The sequence below is a fragment of the Triplophysa dalaica genome, chromosome 19 (genome assembly GCF_015846415.1).
Source record: "Triplophysa dalaica isolate WHDGS20190420 chromosome 19, ASM1584641v1, whole genome shotgun sequence".
NCBI lineage: Eukaryota > Metazoa > Chordata > Actinopteri > Cypriniformes > Nemacheilidae > Triplophysa > Triplophysa dalaica.
The window spans coordinates 13,556,712-13,580,205 of NC_079560.1; the positions used below are offsets into that span (position 1 = coordinate 13,556,712).

General features: G+C 39.3%; 3 protein-coding genes across 5 annotated transcripts in view; 2 read left to right on the plus strand and 1 right to left on the minus strand.

Annotated features, from left to right (window-relative positions):
• Positions 1 to 2,441: 2,441 nt before the first annotated feature.
• On the plus strand, positions 2,442 to 4,899 carry cldn2 (claudin 2). Its single transcript, XM_056731216.1, has 2 exons — positions 2,442 to 2,580; positions 2,682 to 4,899. The coding sequence occupies exon 2, from the start codon at positions 2,765 to 2,767 to the stop codon at positions 3,587 to 3,589; it is 825 nt and encodes a 274-aa protein (XP_056587194.1). The 5' UTR covers positions 2,442 to 2,580; positions 2,682 to 2,764; the 3' UTR covers positions 3,590 to 4,899.
• A 1,204-nt stretch (positions 4,900 to 6,103) lies between these two features.
• rbm41 (RNA binding motif protein 41) lies at positions 6,104 to 11,655 on the minus strand. 3 transcript variants are annotated; one of them, XM_056730777.1, is made up of 8 exons: positions 11,578 to 11,655; positions 8,944 to 8,974; positions 8,474 to 8,590; positions 7,764 to 7,965; positions 7,399 to 7,603; positions 6,863 to 7,320; positions 6,562 to 6,709; positions 6,104 to 6,479 (listed from the first exon to the last, which is right to left on the minus strand). In XM_056730777.1, the coding sequence occupies exons 2-8, from the start codon at positions 8,949 to 8,951 to the stop codon at positions 6,292 to 6,294; spliced, it is 1,326 nt and encodes a 441-aa protein (XP_056586755.1). In that variant the 5' UTR covers positions 8,952 to 8,974; positions 11,578 to 11,655; the 3' UTR covers positions 6,104 to 6,291. The 3 variants fall into 3 exon arrangements, with proteins under 3 accessions (XP_056586755.1, XP_056586754.1, XP_056586753.1); XM_056730776.1 differs by lacking the exon at positions 11,578 to 11,655 and adding an exon at positions 11,041 to 11,178; XM_056730775.1 differs by lacking the exon at positions 11,578 to 11,655 and adding an exon at positions 9,333 to 9,710.
• klf8 (Kruppel like factor 8) overlaps positions 11,130 to 23,494 on the plus strand; it is a 32,453-nt gene continuing 20,088 nt past the window's right edge. Inside the window, exon 1 of the mRNA XM_056730778.1 lies at positions 11,130 to 11,268. Coding sequence (XP_056586756.1) covers positions 11,242 to 11,268 — 27 coding nt within the window. The 5' untranslated portion in view covers positions 11,130 to 11,241. The remainder of the gene's footprint in view (positions 11,269 to 23,494) is intronic.

Sequence of the window (23,494 nt, forward strand, 5' to 3'; positions counted from 1 at the left end):
GCGTCCGGGTCATACAGGTCAAAGTTGACCGGCGTTGATTCGGGAATAAACATTCGGGCTCAGACTTTACTTCATTGTGTGCATCTCAACACCTCTGAGCTCATTTGAGGTTGTGTGATAATGGCACCAGTCCTCACACTTCTGTAGACACACTCCTCTCACCTCCTCTGCTCTCATTCACTGGGTCCACATACAAGAGCAATGTTCCCACTGCCGCACCTTTACACATCTCACCCCTAACCGAAAGACCTTACTGCGACCAGATGAACGTTACAACTGTATTTCATCATTACAATAAACATTCAATAGTATAAAAATAGTGGATTAGGAACCTGAAGTTTCAGTCTTGAACAAGATCCGTGAAAGCTTAAACTAAACCCAACCCAAAAAGTATTTGGTCACCTAAGCCACAAAAAATAATTCCATTGTTTCGGATTTAAAACTACCACAAGTAATATTTTTCACCATTTATCAGTCTGACTCTAAGAAGATAATATCAGATCAGTATAGTTAGTCATGATAATGTCAGTTGAATATATGTGTCTTATATAATGACCACTCTGGGTGTCACAATAACCATAATATTAAAAAACATGATTATCGACTGCAAAAAAAAGAAAATGATAGTATTATTTGTTCATAAAAACCTATTGTGATAATTTAATAATCATTAATGAGAAGTATTTCGGCCATGCTAATAGTGACAGCCCTAATGATCACATTTTATTTGATAAAAGTAGGCCAAAATGATGTGGGGAAAAACACATTTTGTGGAATAAGTAAATTTAAACTGTCTTGTATGTACCGTTTTAGTTTATTCTTTGTTGACCCTTTCGGTACAACACATTCAGTAAGAGGCTGGATTATTAGTATAATCTTATTACCGTGAGAAGTGACATGTGATTTAAACTGAGCGTTCAGCCGAATCCAGTTAAAACACACACGCACTTTTCTATAAAGAAAGATTAGACAGCATCAAGGTGAAGGTGAACTTGCAGGGTTTGTCGTTCTGAAGATATAACTAAATAACCAGGTGAGTTTAGGTTGACTGTTTCTTTGTTATTTCTTTTAGATTGTTTACGAAATAAAACTGATTTCACAATTTTCAATTTCAATTGTAACAATCATTAAACCAAAAGGCATTTATAACATGAAAAGATATCCCAAATAAGTTTTTATAATTTTACATATTTTTGTATGTAATGTAATATATTGTTCCAAAATCAAGGCATGATTTTACTATGCAAAAAAATTGTGGAACATATTTTGTTTCATGTGCCAAGAGCTCTGTGTACTTGATAGGAACTGACTTCATTCATCCAAAGAAACACCATGTGTTCAATGACTCAAAGTGAAAATCTTGAATATTTTGTGTCTTATCCAATTACATTTAAAGTGACTGATCACTCAAAAAATACTCACCCTCTTGTCATTTCAAACCTTTATGACTTTCTTTCTTCTGCAGAACACAAAAGAACATAATGTAGGTGGTAACTGAACAGCACTGGCCCCTATTCCCTTCTATTGCATGGACAGAAACAAAAGCAAGTGAATTGGTGCCAGCTAACCACATTCTTCAAAATATCTTCTTTTGTGTTTTTCGGAAGAAAGTCATAAATGGTGCTATATAGCACTTGAAGTGGTTCTTCAGTTCTTAAGTGTGACTTACATTTACAAAAGTGTTTAAATCTATTTGAGGATATACGTCTTATTAATTTGTGTACACTGTAAAAAATAATTTCAATTAAAAACTTTTAGTATTTACAAGTCACTTGAATTTAAATTACAAAATCCTGTTGTATTTGTATAACTTAAAGGGGCGTTTTCCTGGACAGGGATCAATAACAGTTTAGTCTAAAAAATCTTGTTCAACCAATTTCAACATCTTTTATAGCTCAGTTCAATCCTCCTTTAAATTCAAGTGACTTAAAGACAATTTGTTTAATAAACATCTTAAGTCTGGTGTATAAAATTGAGCGGTGAGGTTTCTGATTACAACCAATAGTTCAGTCCATCGCTAACCCCTCCCTCTGAAGCACTAAGGTGGCTCTCACAGAACTAAGATGTTGTCACATTTTTGACTTTTTGCTGAAGGAGATAAAATATTTCCGAAACGCGCTCTGTAGAGCAGTTTGTCTGTTAAGGACTTCTGTAGAAACAACATGGTAAATTCCTTGTAAGGGGACCAGCGGTGCATGTAGATAGAAATAGATCATACTAAGGTAATAAAAACATAACGCCTCATGATGTAACGTCTTTACAGTAACAAAAATGAAACAAAAAATCTCAAGTTTCATCAGTTACTCTTCTTAAAAACCCACTTTGTGATAAATGTTGGCCTTTTCCACAATGGCCTTGCTTTTGGGATGGATACAGAAGAGGTCAGTTTTGAGCTGAGTTACGGGTAAATCTTTAACTTACATTTTCCAAAGGCATCTGTGTGTACATGGACCGGGGCTCCTCAATATCTAAAGAGCAGAAGAAATGGCAGATCACAAATTTGGGAGGAACTAAAGGAACACACATGAATCACAGTGAATTACCAACTACTTAACATCTGATTTCCTCAACATATCTAGTGTAAGTACATTTTCCAGACCTTTAAAATCAATTATTGAAATTGAGACCTGTGTGTTTCTGATGCATGTCATGAGCTAAAATCAAGCTGTTATCTTTTACAGTAAACAACAGAGACGCTACATTTTGTTTGACTTTTTGTTGACTTTGAAACCACTTTGGAGAACACGTTGATTTAGCGGCTGACATGGCGTTAGCAGGTCTGGAGTTGATGGGGTTCTTTTTGGGCATCTTTGGCATGCTCGGGACCCTGGTGGCCACTCTTCTACCTTACTGGGCGACTTCAGCCTTCATCGGTCCCAACATCGTGACAGCGGTGGTCAACATGAAAGGTCTTTGGATGGAATGTGTGTACCAGAGCACTGGCGCCTTTCAGTGTGAGACGTACAACACGATCCTGGGGCTCACCATCGATCTACAGGCAGCCCGAGCTATGATGGTCATCTCCTCAATATTTTCAGTTCTAGCTTGTGTAGTGTCCACCATGGGCATGCAGTGCACTACATGTATGAACGGTTCTTCAGCAAAATCCAAAGTGGCCGGGGTGGGTGGCTCCCTGTTTCTCCTGGCAGGGCTGATGTCTTTGATTCCTGTATCTTGGAAGACCCATGAGGTGGTGCAGAACTTCTACAGCACCTTGCCAGCCAGTCTCAAGTTTGAAATCGGCGATTGTCTGTATGTAGGAATGGCATCGTCTCTCATGTCCATGTTAGGTGGAGGACTGTTGAGTGCGTCTTTTTGCGACGACTCGGATCGTAGCGGCGGCACCAGGCACCCTTACCCCTACCCTGACCACACGGGGATGTGGCGCATGCCAGCGGGGACACCCCATTCCATGCCCTTCCATCCAGTCACTCTACAAAAAGCGGCGAACTCTGGACCTGCCAACAAGAACCAGACATTGAACAGTCACAACAGCACCAGTACCCATTCAACTGTGCCAGCCCTGGATTCCAGAAAATCGACTCAGCATAACGCAGCGGCTGGGTACGACGCCACGGGTTACGTGTGAGGATTTGTGTGATACTGCAAATCTGTGCTTTTGGTTTGTACCATTTCAAGTGATTATAACTTGAACCAATAAAGACTCGTCAAACAAGTAAGATGGATTTGGCACAAGCAGAATACTGAACACAGCTGAAAGAGCAAATGCCTCCATTTTAACTGAGATGGGGCACACAAAAATATGTCTTTCTCCAAACGGACTAAAAGTTAGTCATTTTTGGAGGTTCAAAATTCAAAACAATGATGACCCAGATAGATATGTTTGGCCTATTTGGTCCTCTTTGCAAACACGCAGAGCTAATATTTCACAACGACCTTTCAGCCGGCTGATCTTGAACAGTGAGCTAAAAGTGCACTTGAACTCTTGTATTCACACGTATAGAGAAACATTGTTTTTATCATCATCGTATCGTGCAAATGTTTATTTTGTCAGATATTGTTACAATTTAGAAAATTTTGTAAATTAACGTTTGGGCTGTTTGTCAGTGTGAGGCATACGCATAATCTTTCCTCATGTGAAGTCTTTGGAATACTTGTATTATTATTGCAAAATGCTTTTAATATTACTGTCTTCATATTAGCCACAAAGAACGCTCTGTACCTATCAGAGACAATTTTGGTTGGGGTACGTCAGAGGGGAACAAGCACAAAAGCACATGTAATGTTCCTTGCTCAAAAGCACATACCGTTTGGATTGTGAAAGCACTCTTGCAATAGAATATAACAAGTAAACATTGGAATCTAATTTTAGAATTAAATCAAATAGGATAAAATTGCAATAGTGAAGGTGAAATGTCATAAAGGCACGTAAATGGATATTTCACCCAAAATTCTTTCACCATTTATGCACCTTAGTGTCAGTTCAAACCTGTATGACTTTCTTTTTTCTAAAGAATAAAAGAAGATATTTGAAAGTTGGTAACCAGACAACACAGAACCCCATTGACTTCCATTGTATGGACACAAAACACCGACATCGTTTTGCACGTCAGAACGAACAAATGATACATTTAATTTTGGGTGAACTGGCTTAGAATTGTTCTGAGATATGCAATGCAATGCTGAACTATTTTATACATTTTTAATGACAACTGTTGTGATGTTATACCTTGAAACAAGCACACCAGCAGCATTAGTTTCATTTATATATAGACTTGGGAATTAAAAGGTTAGATTTGATATTGGATCGGAATTGAATAGGATACTTAAAAATGAAATTTCAATTCCTCTTATCAATACCTAGTGTGCATTTCAGAAATGTGGATGTGTTAACTTGTGAACTTCTGATATCTCAATAAAAACCCTTTTGAAAAATAACCTGGCTATTTTCACTACAGTAAGAATAGTTTAATTATAGGTCTATAGCATATGCCATAAAGCACATGAACTACAAATTTACCAAAGTTTCATAGGAACAACAATGATAGCCTAAACTATGGTAATACGAATTGTAATAAATCAGACAAAACATGCTTGCTATGTACAAAACGGTGCTCAGAAATGTATAATTTTTGCAATCAATAAGCAGGCTAGTTGACCATACAGGTTAATATCAAATGTTTTACTTCAACTGGAATTGAAACTGGGAATCGATAAGCAGAATCAGGATCTTTAAAATTCAAACCATACCCAACATTATTCATATATACCCATATAATAAAGACAGCTCTGTCCAAATAGTCACCATTAAGATTATAAAATACTATTTAAGTGTGTGTAAATGCTTAACTCATGGTTTAACACTGATCTTATCATTTAAAGAAATGAGTAACAGTAATGGGACAGGTAAAACTCGACTTTAATGATTTTATCTCGATTTTAATGAGTAACTTTATGGGATGGTATAGGGCAGTGTAATGTAATAGTTTCTGCATCAATATGTACCTGTCCTTAGGTTCACTGACTGACAGCATGAATTTCTGTTTATTTTAGCAATGCATAAGCTTATACACAGATCTAATGTCCTACTGCAGTTAATAATGACTTTCTTACGTTTTTTAAAGAAAATAAATGCCATTTGTCAATGTCAATTTGCCTCTGTTGTGTGGTGGGTGTTGTAGTGCACTTCTCTGATTTTTATTGTGTTTTACTGTCCACATATTACAAAAATAGCACATTTCTATTCAACAAGCCAGAGCTTTGATCTTAGTTTTATTAATATTTTAATTGATCTTTTATTTTTAGATCTTTAGATTTTGTGTTAATTTTTAGGTAATGTTGAAGCAATTTTGGTATATCCTTTAATCATTTTATAATTTATTAGATTATTATAATTTTAGGGCTTTCAACATAGGCCATATCAATTTATTTTTGAGGCAACATTTAATTTTTTTAGGTCAGAATTTGAATTTGATTTTAATGAACAGAGACGTTTTCAAAGTTTTAACTTTAGTAAACTAAAATAACCTTCAAACCAGCCACACAATTTAAAGTAGCATTTGTGTCCATAGCACAGTGCTGGACAAGTCACATGCCCTATTTTGCTGCTATTTACAAGACCCCAAAACTGGAAGACACAGAGTTAAAGCTTTAAAACTATTTTTTTATTTCAGGGGTCTTTGTAATGAGCCTACAAATATATAGAATAATGGGGAATGGGTGTCCCCTTGTGGTCCAGAGAAGAATTACAACTGTCTTTTGAATGGTTTCTTTTATGCAAACATGCATTCACAATGCTATTATTTACAAATAAATAGTTTTATAAGTATTTCATATGGTTTCCTCATTTAAAGATTGTATTTCCTTTGGTCCCAAAGTGTTATTGGCATCTACAGAAGATCCATCAATCTTTGCATCGGCCTTTCCACTTTTCTTCCTTCCAAACTCGATGATCAGTGGTTTATCTAGCATCCTGTATCCATTTAACAGCTCAATAGCTGCTTGGGCACTTTCTGCATCTGCAAAAAAACAAAATAGAAGCAATTACACAACATGCTATTCTGCAACAATAGAACATTTCTTACAACCAGTTTCTCTTACCAGAGAATGTAACGAACGCTTGTCCCTTGAGTCGGCCAGTCAGTAGGCGGTATAGAATAGGCCGTGTGTCATCTTTCTGAAACCTTGAGAAGAGAGAAACCAGCTGAGCCAAAGATGCCCGTGGACTCATGTTCTTCACACACAGCACCTACATGCACAAATGTAAAATGGAAATGAATTGTGTATTTGCGCCAAAATAAATTGAGCGGCCAAAATTTCTTTAACTTAGCTTTAACGAAATTTGGTATATCTCTTTTATAAACATTTCAAAAGCAGTTAAGCTTTAATTATCAGCCCATACATTGGACGGCGCCCCCTTCTGGTAGTTCTTGAAACGTGGAATATTCCGTATACCCTCTTCCGTTTCCCGGTTGTTCTTGATCTCTTCCTCTGAAATGTCTTCTATTCTTCCACTAATGGTAACCGGCCCATGATGCCCTTGTACAAAAGTAGAATTTAACGTCCCAATGGACTGGCTGACAGTCATTTTTTTAACTGTCATGCTTGGTGACTGTGGCTGGTTATCGGTGTCCAACACGGGTCCCGATTCTGAGCATTTGTGTTCATCTTTGCATGGGCTTGAATCACTGACTGTATGAGCTTGTGAGTGTTCATTGTCAGGGCACGGCTGATCTGTTTGTTCTGTGCACGGTTTTGGTCTCTCTGAGTTTTTGTTATAATCGTTAAGAAAGTCTTTGCAGAAAACGTCCATTGCATTTGTAGATGTCGCCACCTGCTGGGTGACCTGTGATTCTTCCTCTGGGAATTAAAATGGAAAAGATTTTAACATGAACAACAATGCTTGCAGGTAATTGTGGTAAGTAAAATTCTCTTAACCTTGATGGTAAAGGGCAGTGAGGAAGCTGGAACTGTCACTGCCATGGAAGATAGCGTTCTCTATCTCCATCTCTCTGCGGGACAGCGGCCGGCTACTCGAGAAACGCTGAGGTTGGGATAGCAGCTCTGCGTGTGCTGCCATTTTATCCCGGATGGCCTGCAGACGCTGATTCCTCGCCTCCGGTGCCGCACAAACCCCTCTATCCTGAAATAACGGTAAACATTACGTTTAGTAAACCTGACAAGACGTCACTGCTGTAAATGTCTTACTATCCTCCATAATGTGAGGTAAGTTTTTACTAAAATCCATTATAAAAAAACAAGTTCAACAGTTGATTACGCTAAACGTTGTGTGTAATTCAGACCTTCCACAAGCTCTCTGGCAGGTCTCTGGATCTCCACAGCACTATTTCAGCATCAGTAAGGCCCAGATCTCTCAGAGCGGCCAGCTCCTGGTCCCCCTCCTGCAGGGTTTGGAACTGTGACAGACTCCTCACACCAGCTGCCTGCTGCCCAAAGGGCTTGTATACTGCCGCTGGAGCAAAGCATTTCTTCTTAGCCACACACCTACAACATACATATAAATAACAGCATATTATATATGCCCATAAGTGTTTCTGTAGCTATATTAAATCATTGTAGTTTCCTTGTGTAAATGCAGAATTATAAATTGTAATGTAAGTGTATATAACAAATTGCAGCATGTATTTTGCGTGGATTCCAACGAAATCAAACCTCAGGGATGACATAAAGTCACCCAACACCAATGTTAAAGACTGAAAGAATGCAAAGACGCATGAAAGTTGTGAAAAACATTAGGCTTATTCCACCATATATTAATTGTTGAGCTGTTTTTATAAACACAAATAAAACCAGTGTTATGTTGTTTAAACATGAATATGCTTTTTCAAGTAGATCTGCAAGCGATGCATTTCCTAGTTTCATTTTGACCAGTTTGTCCTCTTGCAATTTTCTGCAGATGATTGGAATTTGGGAGAAATGTTGTCAATAATAAATAGAGATAAGATAAGAGGTGGTAAAATGCATTTTTTTAGATTCTTTATCAGGAACTTGCCGATCAAAATCTACATCTGTGTCCAGCTGCTTTAGTAGAAGATTGCGTAGTTGTCTCTGGCCCTCTGTTTCCTGTTCTTCAGGTGTGGGCTCATCCTCACAGACACGACGATTAACCCTACACAAATCACAATACACCAAAGGGAATATAATAAAACACGTCAGGGCGATATTTCAACCCAAAAAGAGTCACTGCACCAAGCAAACAACGCATCCATGAACATCATTCAACAAATCGTTTGTTTAAACTGCAAAGAACCATTTTACAAGAATAACAAAATATTTCAAATATTTTTGACGAAGAGACTAATGTAACACATTCAGCTCTATAAAAATACATCTCGGCTTAATCACGTTAAAATAAATAAATCCATATTCAAACTAAGTAAACGAAATATATCAACGCATAAAGTCCAAAACAAATAAATGATAACATTATACACATGATACCACTACAAATCGGTCCCTTACCGCTTCATGTTTCCCACTTTATCCAGACATCCTGTTGAAACCGGAAGTATGCAAAAGTTTAAACAATTATGGGAAATGTAGTTTAGTTCGACAGACAAATTGAGCGTCTTTGCGAAAATGTACTGTTGAATCGAATGATCAATTTAATTTAACTAAATCTAAAAAACACACTATCAAAACCAATCATTTTTTAAAAATAAATAAACAATTTAACTTTTATAATTCAAATTTCCACACTAATGTTAATATGGAGACAAAATCACGGAAAATCATCAAGGTAATGACGTCACATCCATGATCACGTTAACATATGATCGCCTATATGCATGACCAGCCCAGTCATACAAAAAAATGTAAACGCCAGAAGAAGAAAATCCTTTTATTATTACGTGTAACTAGATGTTGGGGAAACCATCAAACTGCTCTGGCTGTATGATTGAACCTTTATCTCTGCATAGCTTCCAAAAATCCCAATTTAAGAAACCAGTAGCTGCAGTTTCTCTTTTCGAAGGTTCCTGCGAACCTGTCACAGTTTAACATAGGCTTCGCACGCAAACTCTTATAGAAGGAGGGAGAGTGCCCACTATATTTGACCCAACTTTTAATCCACAATCCGTAAGTATGTGTTATTCCTTTCAAATAAAACAAGGTTGGCTAACCATAACATGACACGTAAAACCCTATACTGCCCTTAAAACTAGTGTCTTTGCTGCGTATCGCTTTCTGTTTCCACGCTGTACCAAAACTTCCTGTTTCAACAGGAAGTAATAATGGTTAATAGAATTGTGGGAAGTGTAGTTCAACCAAGAGGACTGAACGTTATAATAATATTTACCCCGATGACGGACGATGATTATATAAACTTCGTAAGCAACAAGAATTCCCGATATAAAAAGCTATGTTAAAAGTTTTAAAACAACTAAATAAATCAGATTGAAAAGAACTAAGGAAAAAAACAGGATTAAAACTACATTTATACAATGTAATCACTACAATCGCTCACAGTTTTGCCAATATTTCCCACTTAAACTAGGAAATCATTTCTGGATAGTTTAGAAATAGTTAACAATACTCATAACGTTTGAATGTTACTCATAATTAGTAACATTAGCCTAATAGTTAAATGTCTTTAAATCCAGACGTTACTTCCTTGCTTGTTGTGGGAAATATCCCAAATCTGAGGTGAATTGACCGTAGCATAAAATGCAGGCTTCACAAAGAGACTCTTCAAAAAGTGTCTTATAACTTTTAGTGCCACTTGTTGTCACTGACCGCTTCATGTTTCCCGTTATAACAGAAAGTAACGCTATATGTCGAAGGAATGCTGGGAAATGTAGTTGAAACTCAGGCATCACGATGCTGTGCCACTAAACGTTTAAGCAATTAATGCAGACATCTCTAATTATTGTTAATAATCATAAACATTGACGCCCAATACAAGCACAACAACAATCAACTCTTCAAACACATTTCCTTTATGTTAATTTCTAGTGTTTTACTCCCCAAAAGGAAGATTTTTATATTGTGTGTAGGTAAGTAAACACGTTTTTAATATGACCCACATCACTGATGTCATCTTGTAGACAAAATGGTTTTCATACTTATGGTTTATTTTCTCTTCCCTTCAACTAAACCTCACAGAAACATGTTGATATTATCATAAAGCACACATCGACTTAATCTCCACAGAAAAGTCATTTATAACATGTTTAACAATATTTGTAAGAACTATTTCCAAAAAATGTAACTTTTACTAGTGTAATACAACATCAAGTATTTATTCAAACGACCACAATGGGGGTCACAGCTCAGACCATCCGGTGCAGCCTGACGTCATTATGTGAGGTGACATGTTCACAACTAAATGTAACCCGCGCATTATGATCATCACGATGATACTGAAATACTACTATCGCGAGTTGGGCGCCGCTGTTGCGTTTCTGGCTACACACACACGCACACAAACACACACAGCAGCTCTGATTGACACAGTGAAGGGGTGGGGACGCAGGGTGGGGTCAGCAGCAGGGAGAGGCGGAGGAGAGACTCGCAGCTCGAGCCCAACCCTGAAACACGGCAACAAACACACACACTCACACTGAAAGACGGCCGGTGCGACGGAAACAGGGTTTATTTCTCGATGCCGGGGATATGATTTCTGTGAACCACAGAGGCAACGAGCGCACCTTTCTCCTCTCCAACTGAGGTGGAAAAACTGACATCGAGATCACTGTTATTCAAATATCACCCCGCCCGACCGACCCCCCTCCACCCCTTTACTGCCGCTTAGCTACCGAGATGCACACGGAGACTCGGAACAAAAAAGTAAGTCCGTTTTTCGTTCGCTATCTGTTCGCTTCTAACCTAACCGGCATGTGCATTTTTAACGACACGACTTGGTACGACTGTCGCTGTCCGGTTTCCATTCTGCAAGACGTCAATTCCTCATTAATGTCCAGTTAGCCGGTTTCGGTTTGCTCGCCGTTAACCTTAAATGAGCATACAACGCAAGAGCTGCTGAACGATTAGCGCGCTTCTCACTTCCCTTCTGCACTACAGCCTCCTGTGCATGCGTCTCTGAGCCCACGCTTATCCGAAAGCCGCCTAACCATAAAGCTGGTGCATTGTACATACGTATGCAGCTTATGAGCAAAGTCGGAATATATCACATCTGTGTCATTCGGACTCGTCTCGTATCTGCAATGCTGTTTTTAAAGCGGCAACGGCAGGAAGGAAGCGCGCCGAATGCAGCTCGCTCGAGACACCATCTTAGCTGCGTTCTTAAAGTGACAGCAGCCTCGCATTTGCATGCCATGAGGAAATTGAAGTATGCTGTGAACTGTTATGTTGTTGCACTCTCGTTTGTCATCGTTGTGCTTTTCTCTCCAGTGCTGTTACATCATTTCTTGGCTCTTGAAGAGGTTAATGTCAGCGGGTGAAATTGCATTGCATTGCATTTCCTGATTTAAGCCCATAGCCGGTGACACTCAGAACCATGGCTTTTTTAGGCCATAATAAACTGACGTCCCATGATGCCATTTTAGTAGGACTTTGTTTTTTGTGGTTTGCCTTTTGCAACTGCGTTTGATTCATGTATGTTGCAGAGAAGGCAAATATCTTGAGAGCAGGCTTTGGGATGCTCGATGTCTTGATGTAATTTACTAATAGCAAGTGCAAGATGAATTACATTTAAAATAGAAAATGTGCCACATTTATTGAAAGGGTTGTTGGGAGATTTTGGAAGTGATACTGGGTCGAATCACTGCTGCTAAATTGTTGTCTTGCGATTATATTTGTATTACGTTCGTGCGACCTACAGTGCATTCAAGGTATACATTTATCAGTGTTCACTGGGGTTCGAACCCATGACCTTTGCGCTGATCCACCAACTAAGCTATGGAAACGTCTCAAAACGACCAAATATTGACTGTTGTACTGACCGGGTCGATATGTCAGTTGCCGACTGCAGAGAAGCATTGCTTAGTTATTGCATCTTTAAAGGGGCAGTTCACCCCAAAATGAAATTTTGTCATATTTCGTCACCCTCGTGTCATTCTAAACCTGTTCATGACTTTCTTGGGTGAAACTCAAAAGAAGATATTTTGAGAAATGTATCAGTGTCCATACAATGGAAGTAAATGGAGCCCCAATGTTGTCGAGGCACCAACATTCTTCAACGTCTTATTTTGCAGAAAAACTAAAGGCATGCAATGGATGAATAAATAATGAAATCATTATAATTTTTGGGGGAACTATCCCTTTAAGGCTTACCCTATTCAAGACTCCATTGAGCAGTTAATGTAGCTGATCCATTAGTGTACTTGTTCAGAGTACAGCACCTTTTGGCTATGGATATGTCTGTTGAATTTTTTGTGGTTTCCATTCTCCGGAGGATTGTCTTTTGCCGGGGTTGATATTGGTGGAGTCGGGAAGATGAGCGAGACATTATCATTGGAGAACCACACCGAGTGCTCTGCCCTGGGTGTGCCAGACAGCTGGTAATCATTGACAGCTGTGGACAAACTTTGGTCAAACTGGTTAAACATTGCAGCCACCCTCTCCATGGCTCAGATTTTGGGTTTTGTCACGATGACATCGCCACGGGTGCACTTTGTAAATCTAGGTATCCTTTGGCAGCCCGATGGAGCTAGCCAGGGGGTGATGTGGAGTGCATCTGTTTTTAGGTGTTGAGACAGTCAGGGTGTCCGAGAGCACAGTTATTTTTAGGAGGAGGGTGCAGTCGGCCCTGGGTGTGACTGAGGTTGTGTTTTTGCAAGGCGGCAGCCTTCATGCCTAACAGTTCTTCTCTCTCTTTCACTCCCAATTTTAAATCGCCCTTCGCGTTGTCGGGCTGCACTCGAGTGTCTTCGCCACACCCTCAACCTGTCATGAAGCTTAGCTGTTAAAGAGCCATACAAACCATTGTATGGTTTGTATGTGATTGTATGTGATTGTATCGTATGAAGTAGGGGACTTCCTCCTTTGACAGTCAGTTAAGTCAACAATATGGTGTAATTCCTGAACATCACATGCTTTGTTGACCATTACCCCCACAAGCCTATTGTCTCTGCTGCATCCTGAAGACTGCTATCCTCATGAAGTTAAATGGACATTGACATCTGACATGTTTGTCATATTCTGAATACAGTGGGATGGAGGTGTAACAGTTTGTCTTTATGATTCACTTATTCATACAATGACATAAGACTCACAGTCAGTCAGGTGGCAGAATGTTGCATATTCTTAAAGTCTTTGGTCGTTACACCTGCGGGTCTGTTGTGAATTGGTTTGCTATTAAAGGCCATTGTGAATATAATGACAGTCAGTGTAAATCTGCATTTTTTTCTATAGCCTTGCAAATATTTCTGCCACTGACAAAATGCCCCAAAACATTATTCAAAGGGTGAAAACAATAAATGTAAACATTTCACTAACTAGCATATGTTTATCTGTGTTAGCATTAGCATTTTGCTTGTTTTCGAGCGAAGCCATGCAGGCAGGGCTTTATTTCAGTGTAAAAAGAAGAAGGGAAATCAGAAATGAATCAGTCTTGTATGACATTTGTTGAAATAACAGCTCAATAAAAGTAATAACCCAGACAAAGTTCACGATCCAAAAATGTCCATTTTAGCACCCTCGAATCCAGTATTACCATCTGCCCCTTCATTCCGTTCTGTTTCCTGTCATCGTACTTTCTCAGTAGTGTCTTGAATAAGCGTTTATTTTATACAAATATCCATCATTTTTAGCCCATTGGCTGAAGTCGCAGTATCCTATTCTTTCCAAAAACCTCTGTATGGAGTAAAAATCTCCCTGATTAAAAAACAACAACAGAACCCTGCCCAAAACAATCTATGTAATGGATTTAATGTTTATAATGGGAATTCTATTGATTTTAATAGAAACTATAATGGTGTCTACTGGTATGTAATGGATTCTTCTGGAGGGGTGTTATCTGGCAGATTAATCCCATTGAAATAATGCCCAAAACACCCTATTAACAGGAATTTTGTAATGGTTTTAATGGAAATGGCCAATGGTTCATAATGCTATTGGGTTTGTATATATATATATATATGTGTTAATTTAGCAGGGTTACCCTCATGGTTACAGTCATGGCATGTGCAACCCATATTATGTGTATTCATGTGACATTTCTGTCATTTAACAATAACATGACTTCAGTGGATTAGCAAATCAATTTGGTCCATCAGAAATTGACAAAGTGTCTATTGGTGGCTTGTTGATGTCCGATGAAATGAATGAAAGTCATTTGGGTGGAGCTAAAAATGATCTTTTAATAGATTTTTTTATGTTGAAGAATGTGATCCGATGAGTCCCTAGCGGTACACCGGGAACGTATAATTGAATACAATCAAATCGAAGTTTACTGTCCGTAAACCAAACAACGTTTGAAAGAGTTAGGATGTTAATATGGATAAAAGTTGCAGATGAAATTTTTTTTAATTAACTTAGCGGGAGCTGCCTATGGGAACGCGGTGTCCAGAGAGAGGAGGATGTGAGGCACCAGTGTACTATCTAAAAATGAGACTTGGAAGAGAGGGGTTAAAGGTGACTCGCAGCGTTATGTGCTTTAGCTCCCAGACCTAAAGGAACTAAAGTCCATTCCCCTTGTTGAGTTGGAGTGAGATTTGAGTTTTTGATGGGATCAGTGTTCTGGATCGAGCGTGTTTGTTTGTGGCACAGGGCTTCAAGGATATTGTCCGTGTCTCCCCAGATTAGAGGCGATGTGACAGAATGACCCCCTACCATTGCGCCACAATCATTAACCAGGGAAAGAATCCCGTCCCCATAGCAACCCCTGCAGTTCTGCCAAACTGTCTGCAATGAAAAAGAGGGAGAGGAGTTGAAGGGGGTGGGGTGCTCAGGGTGGGGAGGGTGTGTCTGAATGTGTGACTATTGATGTTGGAAACAGCATGTGAAATTACGTGATTTGGAAAACTGCATGGCGGACATTTGCATTAGCCTTATACTGTAGCTTAATTGTGAGGAGCGAGGCGTCTAATGTGCGCAAGCGAACACATTCTTCCCGGGATATGGAAGTGTAGGCTTAGGCTATCCGCTCAGGTATTTGCTTTGGGAATAGAAGCCTGCCCCTGCGCTTCCATAGTTGACATCATTGGCTCACTTTCTAGTTTTTTTTGTAATCTCTATGCAGCTCTGCAGCAAAGATGAGCTGCCTTTACGAGAGAAAAAACTTCATCCTTCCTGTCTTGGATGCTAATCTGCCTCCTGGACAAGTGAATGGCTTGACATGAGGTGGAACGTTGAGGTTTGCATCACAATAGCAAGTCTGCAAGTCATATGAAGACGCTTTGTTACATTTTATATGCAGGACATCTTGTTGAGTAAATGGAGGTGAAGGAATGAGCCTGTTAGTACTTTAGTGTGTGTGCGCGTGTGTGTGTTTTAGGGTGGGGAGGGCTATGGGAAGTGGCAGCAGAGTTTGCGTCAGAAGGGTGTGGTGAGATAACAGCAAGTTCACTGCTGTGGCGACTATGCCAACCATATAGAGAAATTCCAGAGTGTGTGCTTTGCTTTTTGAAGTAAGACACACGTTGGTGGATATTGGGGTTGTGGATTATATGTATATAATTACATTTGACATTTCTCTGTAGTTCCATGTCATTCATTAGTAGCGTCCTGAAAACACGGAAAAGTTTGTCGTTCGCGTTTTTTAACGATTAAAACATTTTTTGTTATGCGATAAAGAGTATAAAGCGCTGTAATACACATACCAGGCCAGTAGTGGCGATGTCACTTTTTAAACACTTTGAAGGACATGTCCTTGAAGGATAAAAAAGAAGATGCGCCACTGCCATTACAATAGCTGTGCGTGAATTCGACCCCCCTATCTCTTAAATATATCAAAAATATATTGAAATATAAATATATCGGGAGTAAACAACTTATTTCCTACATTTGTTCACTACCTACAATGCATTTTGATTTTGAGATGTACACTCGCTCACTTATATTCCCCATGATACAATGCGTCTGATTAGAATCAGCTGGAGGAGAGTGACCGTTAATTCCACAAGTGTACATTTATACAATTGTGCTTGTTCTTGTTGACAGTTATTTTCTACTATTTGATAATAAACAGATTAAAGGAGTGTTTTATTTCAAATATATTAAGTAATTAACGTAATGAAATGTAATTGTAACTAAACGTGGCAAACATTTGTTTGGTTCTCTTTATTAAAAACTAATATAATAAACGTGACAAATAATTATACAATGAACTTCACCATTTCACAAAACAATCCATTATGCCACACAGGTGTAATCTAATTCTTATGACGAATTTCCGTGACAGAACTGTCAGACACAGGATATATCACGTCAGTGTTCGAAATTGTTCACTCATTTTCATTCACTTCTTCCTCATATTGTGGACTATTTAGCATTCGCTTGTGAATGAGTGAATTCAGTCACAGCTACTGAATGGAGTGGAATGCAATGTTCAATATGGCCGCTCTAGCGAAGAAAGCCCCGCCTTGCAGTAGAACGATCCAATCATCAATCGATAAAGACGATTCTCTGAGGCGGGGCTTATGTGAGGCACTTGCCAGCCTATTTTCATGCACAGTAGCTGAAGCGACCTCAAAAAAGGTGATTTATAACGCAATTAAAACTTAGTAAACCAAAGTTATGGTACAGGTTTATTCTTTGATTGGAAATATGCTATGTAATTGTGATTTTAGAAATATCTGCTTTCCACCATTCAAAGAGATAGTACTGTTAACTTGCTATGACGTAAATGAATGGCAAACATGGCCGACGGGTGGCACGACTTCCATTAACGTACTTTGATGACTATGCAGGTTATCCAGGTTTAACCCGAGATTGCTTTTTAATAGCATTTGTAGGTGTATAAGTGTGTTTAGGTTCTGGCAAATGTAAGTAAAATGTCTTCGCTGGTTGTAGTGGTGCAGTAAATCTACCTCTATTCTGTTAATGAACTTGTGTAGCACAAATCAACACTCCTGTAGGACGCCATTATTGTTTTGGCGATACTTGCGCAAATGTTGTGTTTTTGTAATGAGTTGATGATTCCAAGAATCAGAGAGGATAGGGTCATGGTGCAAAGGAAGCCTGGGCGTTGCAGGCAGTGCTGGAAGCCTGGGCATGGTAGGCAGTGCTGGAGGCCTGGGCGTGGCAGGCAGTGCTGGAAGCATGGGTGTGGCAGGAGAAGTCAGAGCTGCCATATTAACTGAGGCACTTGGCACGGTAGAGTCCAGGTCTTTCATCTTGTCAGCAGCCTCTGGATCAGGAGAGCAATACACAGCCCAGACACACCACAAGGCTCCAACAACAACCGGCAGAGCTGACTCCAGGGACAGGACCTCGGGAACAGACACCTCCAGGACCACCGGACAAGGAACCACCGGTGTGGCGCCCACAATAACTGGAGGCTCTGGGCTGGTGGCCATCTTGCGAGCGGGCTCTGGACTGGCCAAAAAAATCTCCAGTGGAGATCTGAGGTTTTACATGGGCAAGAGACGTGGCAGACTCTACTTTAGCTGCCATGGTGGTGTGTTTCTCCTCGATGACTCCCAAAGGGAATGCGGAGCCACTCAACCTCAAAGCAAAGTTTATATACTGCTCCAGAGACCAGTGTGGCATTAACCAAGACAGTTCAAAATAAAAAATGTCTTCAGTTTCACAAAGTCCCTTATATAGTCCTTAATGGTGCTGTGGCCTTGGCGTAGATGCGACATATAAGCTGCTAGATCCACATTGTAGGTTTGTTATTCTGTAATGAGTTGATGATTCAAAGAATCAGAGAGGGTGGATCCATGTGCAGCATCAAAGTATTTTAATAAATCCATAAAAGGCAAAACACACAAACGAGAACCACGAACAGAACAAAACACAACTTATATAGATAAAATACCAGACCAGCACAATGGCAAACACAGGCGTGTATGTATAAGCTGTGTCCCAATTCGGGGGCTACAACCGTCTTAGGTCGGAGACTTGAAAACAAGGACTTGTTTTTCAAAGCACACAGCCTCAAAAGTCCAAAAACCAGGACTACACAAACAACTTCACAATAAATTACATGATCCAAAACGTTGAATAAAAAACAGCCAAAACGCATAAAAAGTTATCGGTATTTAGGGTAAAAACTTGGTTGTGTAAACCTCTTAATGTAGATTTAAGTTATTGAGAGTAAAAATTAAATTTATTATTGCCAAAACTTGTGACGCAGCAATATATCGGCCAATAATCGGTATTGGTTGATTAATGCGATTTTTTTTTCACAATATCGGATGATCAGGGCCAATATTTTCCGTAAATCAAAAGGAAATGGAAAATGCAATGAATTTGGGTATATAAAATGTTTAGAAACTTCACCAATTTGATGTTTGATAATAACAGGCTAACAATTATACAAATAAATAACATTCAAAAAGTTCATCGTTAAAGCTAATCGTTATACGAACAAATAACATTCAGAAAGTTAAGAAATTTAGTTAATGCAAAATAATATAACAACCCAGTAGAGATGTAACGGTAGGAAAAATTAACATCACGTTTATAGTGAAAAAAAAAATATTGATTATCTGTATTACCAAAGTGTGTTGTGTGCTGGAAATGTCCAAAAAGTACCGATACCAAGTTTTTTTTATTGATTTTACTGGTAAAAAGCACTTTTGTTATATGTGTGTTGTTATACACATCAAATTAATCCTGGCACAATGGGGCCATTAGCTAAAGATTTCTTTCGTTCTCGTTGATCACAACCTTAAGTAAATCAGATATATATTTAAACGCAACACAAATCCGAAAATCTTCTCTCTGCATGTGTCGTGAGTTATGGGATGTACTTTAGGACCCAGGAGACAACTGCAGTCATAGGAGCGTTCGCCAAAGAAACAAACAACGTTGAATGGAGCTTTAAAATCATCAGTCTGTCTAAAGAAATATGAAGTAAACCTGTTTCACTATACACTTATATTTACTCCAATATGCAAATTTTTGGACCAAAAGCCCTGTGATCACAAATAAACGGGAACAGATGAGGATGGATATGTATCAATAAATCACAATGCGACTCTCACTGTTGCTTACTTTGCCTAATGCTGGACAGTATTTACCATTAGTAACGATGTGTTGGTACGGTTTAATGATAATTAAAATATGACCAGATATTACTAACCGTTGGACGTTTTTATCACGGTTTATCGTAAAACTGGTAATCAGTATTGGTGGAGAAATTTAGTATGGGTGCATCTCTAGCATCTAAATTCATTCTATGTGCAGCATCAAAGTAATTTAATAAATCCATAAACGAGAACCATGAACACAACAAAACACAACTAAATACATTCAATAAACGACAACGACTATAGCAAACACAGGGGTATATATACACAGAGATAACAAGTCACACCTGGACACAATCAGGGCAGGGAAACACGAAAGACTACAGAAACCAGGACTACTAAAACAACTTCACAATAAAAGGCATGACCAAAACACACAATACCCTTACAGATTCCAGTTTCCCAAAACGTTGACGTTGTGTAAAAAACAGCCAAAATGCATAAAAAGTTCATCATCAGAAATGAATCGTTTCAACTTATATAATTTCAGACCTTTCGTCTCTCACCGAATATCTCTTATTTAACTCTGTGACCCGCTGGTCCCTCACTTGGCCTTGACCTTTTCAAGTGGTTCCTGTATTGGTTCTATCGTAATGTGAAAACCCCCTTAGTTTCTCTTTACTCTGAGAGTTTTTCTCAGACTGCTTGCTTCTCATTTCATCTCCCGCAGACTCCGCTGATGCAGAGCTGGCTGCCCTGCATGTCGCACACAGTCCTTTTGTTCCAGCGTGACATGTGTGAGACAGAGCAGTGTCACTTTCAGACACACATCTCGCAGAAGCGGAAGGGTGGAGTTCTAGACAGAAGTGACTTCACTCAAGGCCAGCCTGCACTGACGCTGCTTGTGTGCTGATGTCGACTTAGCGAGATCTTGTGGTGAACCTGAAGACTTCCTGTGTTTGTAATCGTGACCAGCAGATGGAATGTGATTATGTTTTTAGCATGGTACTTAAAGCTGCAATACATTTGTTTTGTTACGAAAAAATGAAATCAGTTATCCGAGGTAGTACATAAACATTGAAAACTTTATTGGACATTACCTCAGGATGCAACAGTAAGCTTATTATTGTGATTTACAGTTTGAGGATTTGGGTTGGATTTTGGAGGAATTGTCATCTTGACGCCATTTGATTCAACCCACGGCATTTCTTGCCTTTTTATATGTAGATAGTACAGTGGGAGAGAGAACAGGAAGTGAAGTGGGAGATAGAAGGGGGGTGGGAACGAGAAGGGACCATGAGATGGGATTCGAGCTTGGGTCGCCCGAAGTGCAACTGCGCTGCATCTTGGACCACTTGCCCATCGGCTCTGACTGCATTGCATTTTTTGACTTTTATTTAGATGATACATTTGGAGACAGGACTGGAAGCCATGTGGAAGAGAGAAGGGGGTGGGATCAGGACCACGGGATTCAAATATGGTTGCTGAAGCACAACTGTGCCGCATGCCGGAGAAGTTACCCAGGAGGCTATCGTCTCTGACTGGATTGCAGTTTTTATTTGGGGACATTTTTGATGTTGTATGGGATTGTAGAGTGCAAAAGACGCACTATAGCTTCTCCTCGGCGTGTTACCAAATCTTCAGCCCTCTCACACACCCTACACAGCTGTGACCTCACACATGTATTCTCTCTCTCTCCCTCTTTCTCGTTAGCTCTTGGACCGATGAGTTGATTACATGGAGGGACGCAGTGACAGCACTGGCTGGTACACAGAACAAGATGTGCCCCAGGCCCCAACAGACTGCATTAAAATTACACTGTTCTGACATATTTAAACAGCAGTGGCAAACATGTCCACATACACACAAATCCGTCCGTACTCACACAACCGGGACCTTGTTTTCATGACAAAAGAGAGCCGTTTCCCCCCAAGTGTTGCGAAGGCAGCCTCTGTAAAGACTAAAGGAACATCTCCTTTGTTTTTCTAGATGGTCCTTGAGTGCCTTATTTGGAAATGCATGGAGTAAGCCGAGCGGCTGTGAGAAAAGCAATAGCATAGTTTACTTGTCAGCCAGTTAACCCCAATGCCACAACGTATTGCATTCAACGATCACAACAAAGCAAGTAGGGCTATGAAAAATATGCGGTAATCAGATGTTAAAGATGACCACTTCAGAATCACTTATGCACAGAAAATATATTCCATATATATTAACTGTCAATATATTCAATTATTTTATATATATTTTAAATTGTGCATAATAGTACATTATTCATATATTATTACAATATATTGAAAAATACCCAAGGAATTACCGCTTTTCATAAATAGAAAAATATAAGCACTTGGTTCTATTATGGAAATATATTTATTATTCTATATTTTTAAATATTACATTAATATTTTCAGTATATTCCCAGTATATTGGAATAAGCTTGAAAATTGCATTTAATGGAACACAGCGATGAATAAAGGGCGTTTAAAGCTATAATCCATGACTTTAGGCTCTGTATCGCCATCTCTGTTTGTCATTTTGGATTTAGGGCTGTCACAATAATGAACTTTGCTGAACGATTAATTTAGATGAATTTATAATGCTGATTAATAATGCATTATGCATTTCTGTGTGCTTTAGTGACTAAATAATTGTCATAAATCATTGGGCCTATTTAATTTCATGTTTTGTAAATGGTCACTTAACCACTTATAATGTTAGTATAAATGTATAATGTTATAGTATATGATTGATGCACTTAACATCTTTAAATGTTAATAAGATGACGAAATCTTTTAGAAATGTGAGGATTTTCAATATAACCAAAACAATCACGCAGCTCCTGATGACAATTATTATTGTCTTGGGTGGCGAATCGATCGTATTTTTTAATAAACTGAACGTCATTCATACAATTATTCTATATTTTCTGCAGCTTCCACCAAAAGTGTCCTCATCGTACCTCCTGTCGCATAAATGACCGATCTCAAAAGTGAACGGACACCGGTTTGTTTACAATGTAGAGGGAGGATGAGTGTGGGCAGATCTCAAAAAACGTCATTTATGTCACACAACATTTTGTTCCAACGTTACCTCCTGAACGGATACAACGTTGGGTTACCAGCTCATCATTCACGCTGAGCAGTAAATGTTTAATATTCCAGGATTCTAGGAGACAGAATCACACATTAGGTTGTTGTGTAGCAGAGCTTGCGAATGCAGTTTTCTTCTGTCATGTTTACTCTGGAAGAGATAGCTGATCTCACATGATGTTTTTCCTCTCTTGGCTCATGGAGCAGCGTGCTCAACTGCAGGCCGACGTCTGACTGCTCATTTATGTGCCAAGCGTTGGCTAGACAAAAACAACCCACTACCTCTCATTTTATGTCTGAAGCAGGAGTTCGATAGATAAGATAATGTCATGATTGAGGGTTTTCTTTTTGGATCTTCATTGCGCAAGGTCGGGTTGGATGAGCATCTTCATAACATTAGAAGGAACTGTGATATAACCTTTGGTTGCAATGTCGGGAGTGGAAAGTTTTGCCTTCTTTGAAATGAGTGCAACTGTTTGTTGTGCTGAATTTCCACTTTCATTTCAACAACACATCATATCATAAGTCAAGCATCCTGTCAATTAAACTTTCCTACATTCTTATTGGCGAACACTTCCCTTCCACCTCCATCACCTACAGAAAGCAGGTTTGAGAGCGGGGCAGTTATCGCACTTCGGAATTCGAGCAAAGGTTTAACTTGTGTACTTACACCGGTCAGACAAACTAGCGACACAACAGCAGGGGAGGTGGAGAGGCCCTGCTGCTAGGTAAACTGTCCCACACTGCTCAGAAATTGACCCGCACCACCCCAGCCCCCAGCTACCATATGTATCCCTTCTGCACCCTCTCAAACAGTCCTCCAAGGGGGGTCCAGTCCAGCCTAGCTGTGGTATGGAGCATGAGCCAACGTCCAATCTCGGGTTA

Coding starts and splice junctions, on each gene's coding strand:
- cldn2 (XM_056731216.1), top strand. CDS start 2,765: ATGGCGTTAGCAGGTCTGGAGTTGATGGGGTTCTTTTTGGGCATCTTT.
- rbm41 (XM_056730777.1), bottom strand. Junction 7,321..7,398: donor CACTGCCCTTTACCATCAAG/GTTAAGAGAATT, acceptor TTTAATTCCCAG/AGGAAGAATCACAGGTCACC. Junction 6,710..6,862: donor AGAAGGGGGCGCCGTCCAAT/GTATGGGCTGAT, acceptor TTGTGCATGTAG/GTGCTGTGTGTGAAGAACAT.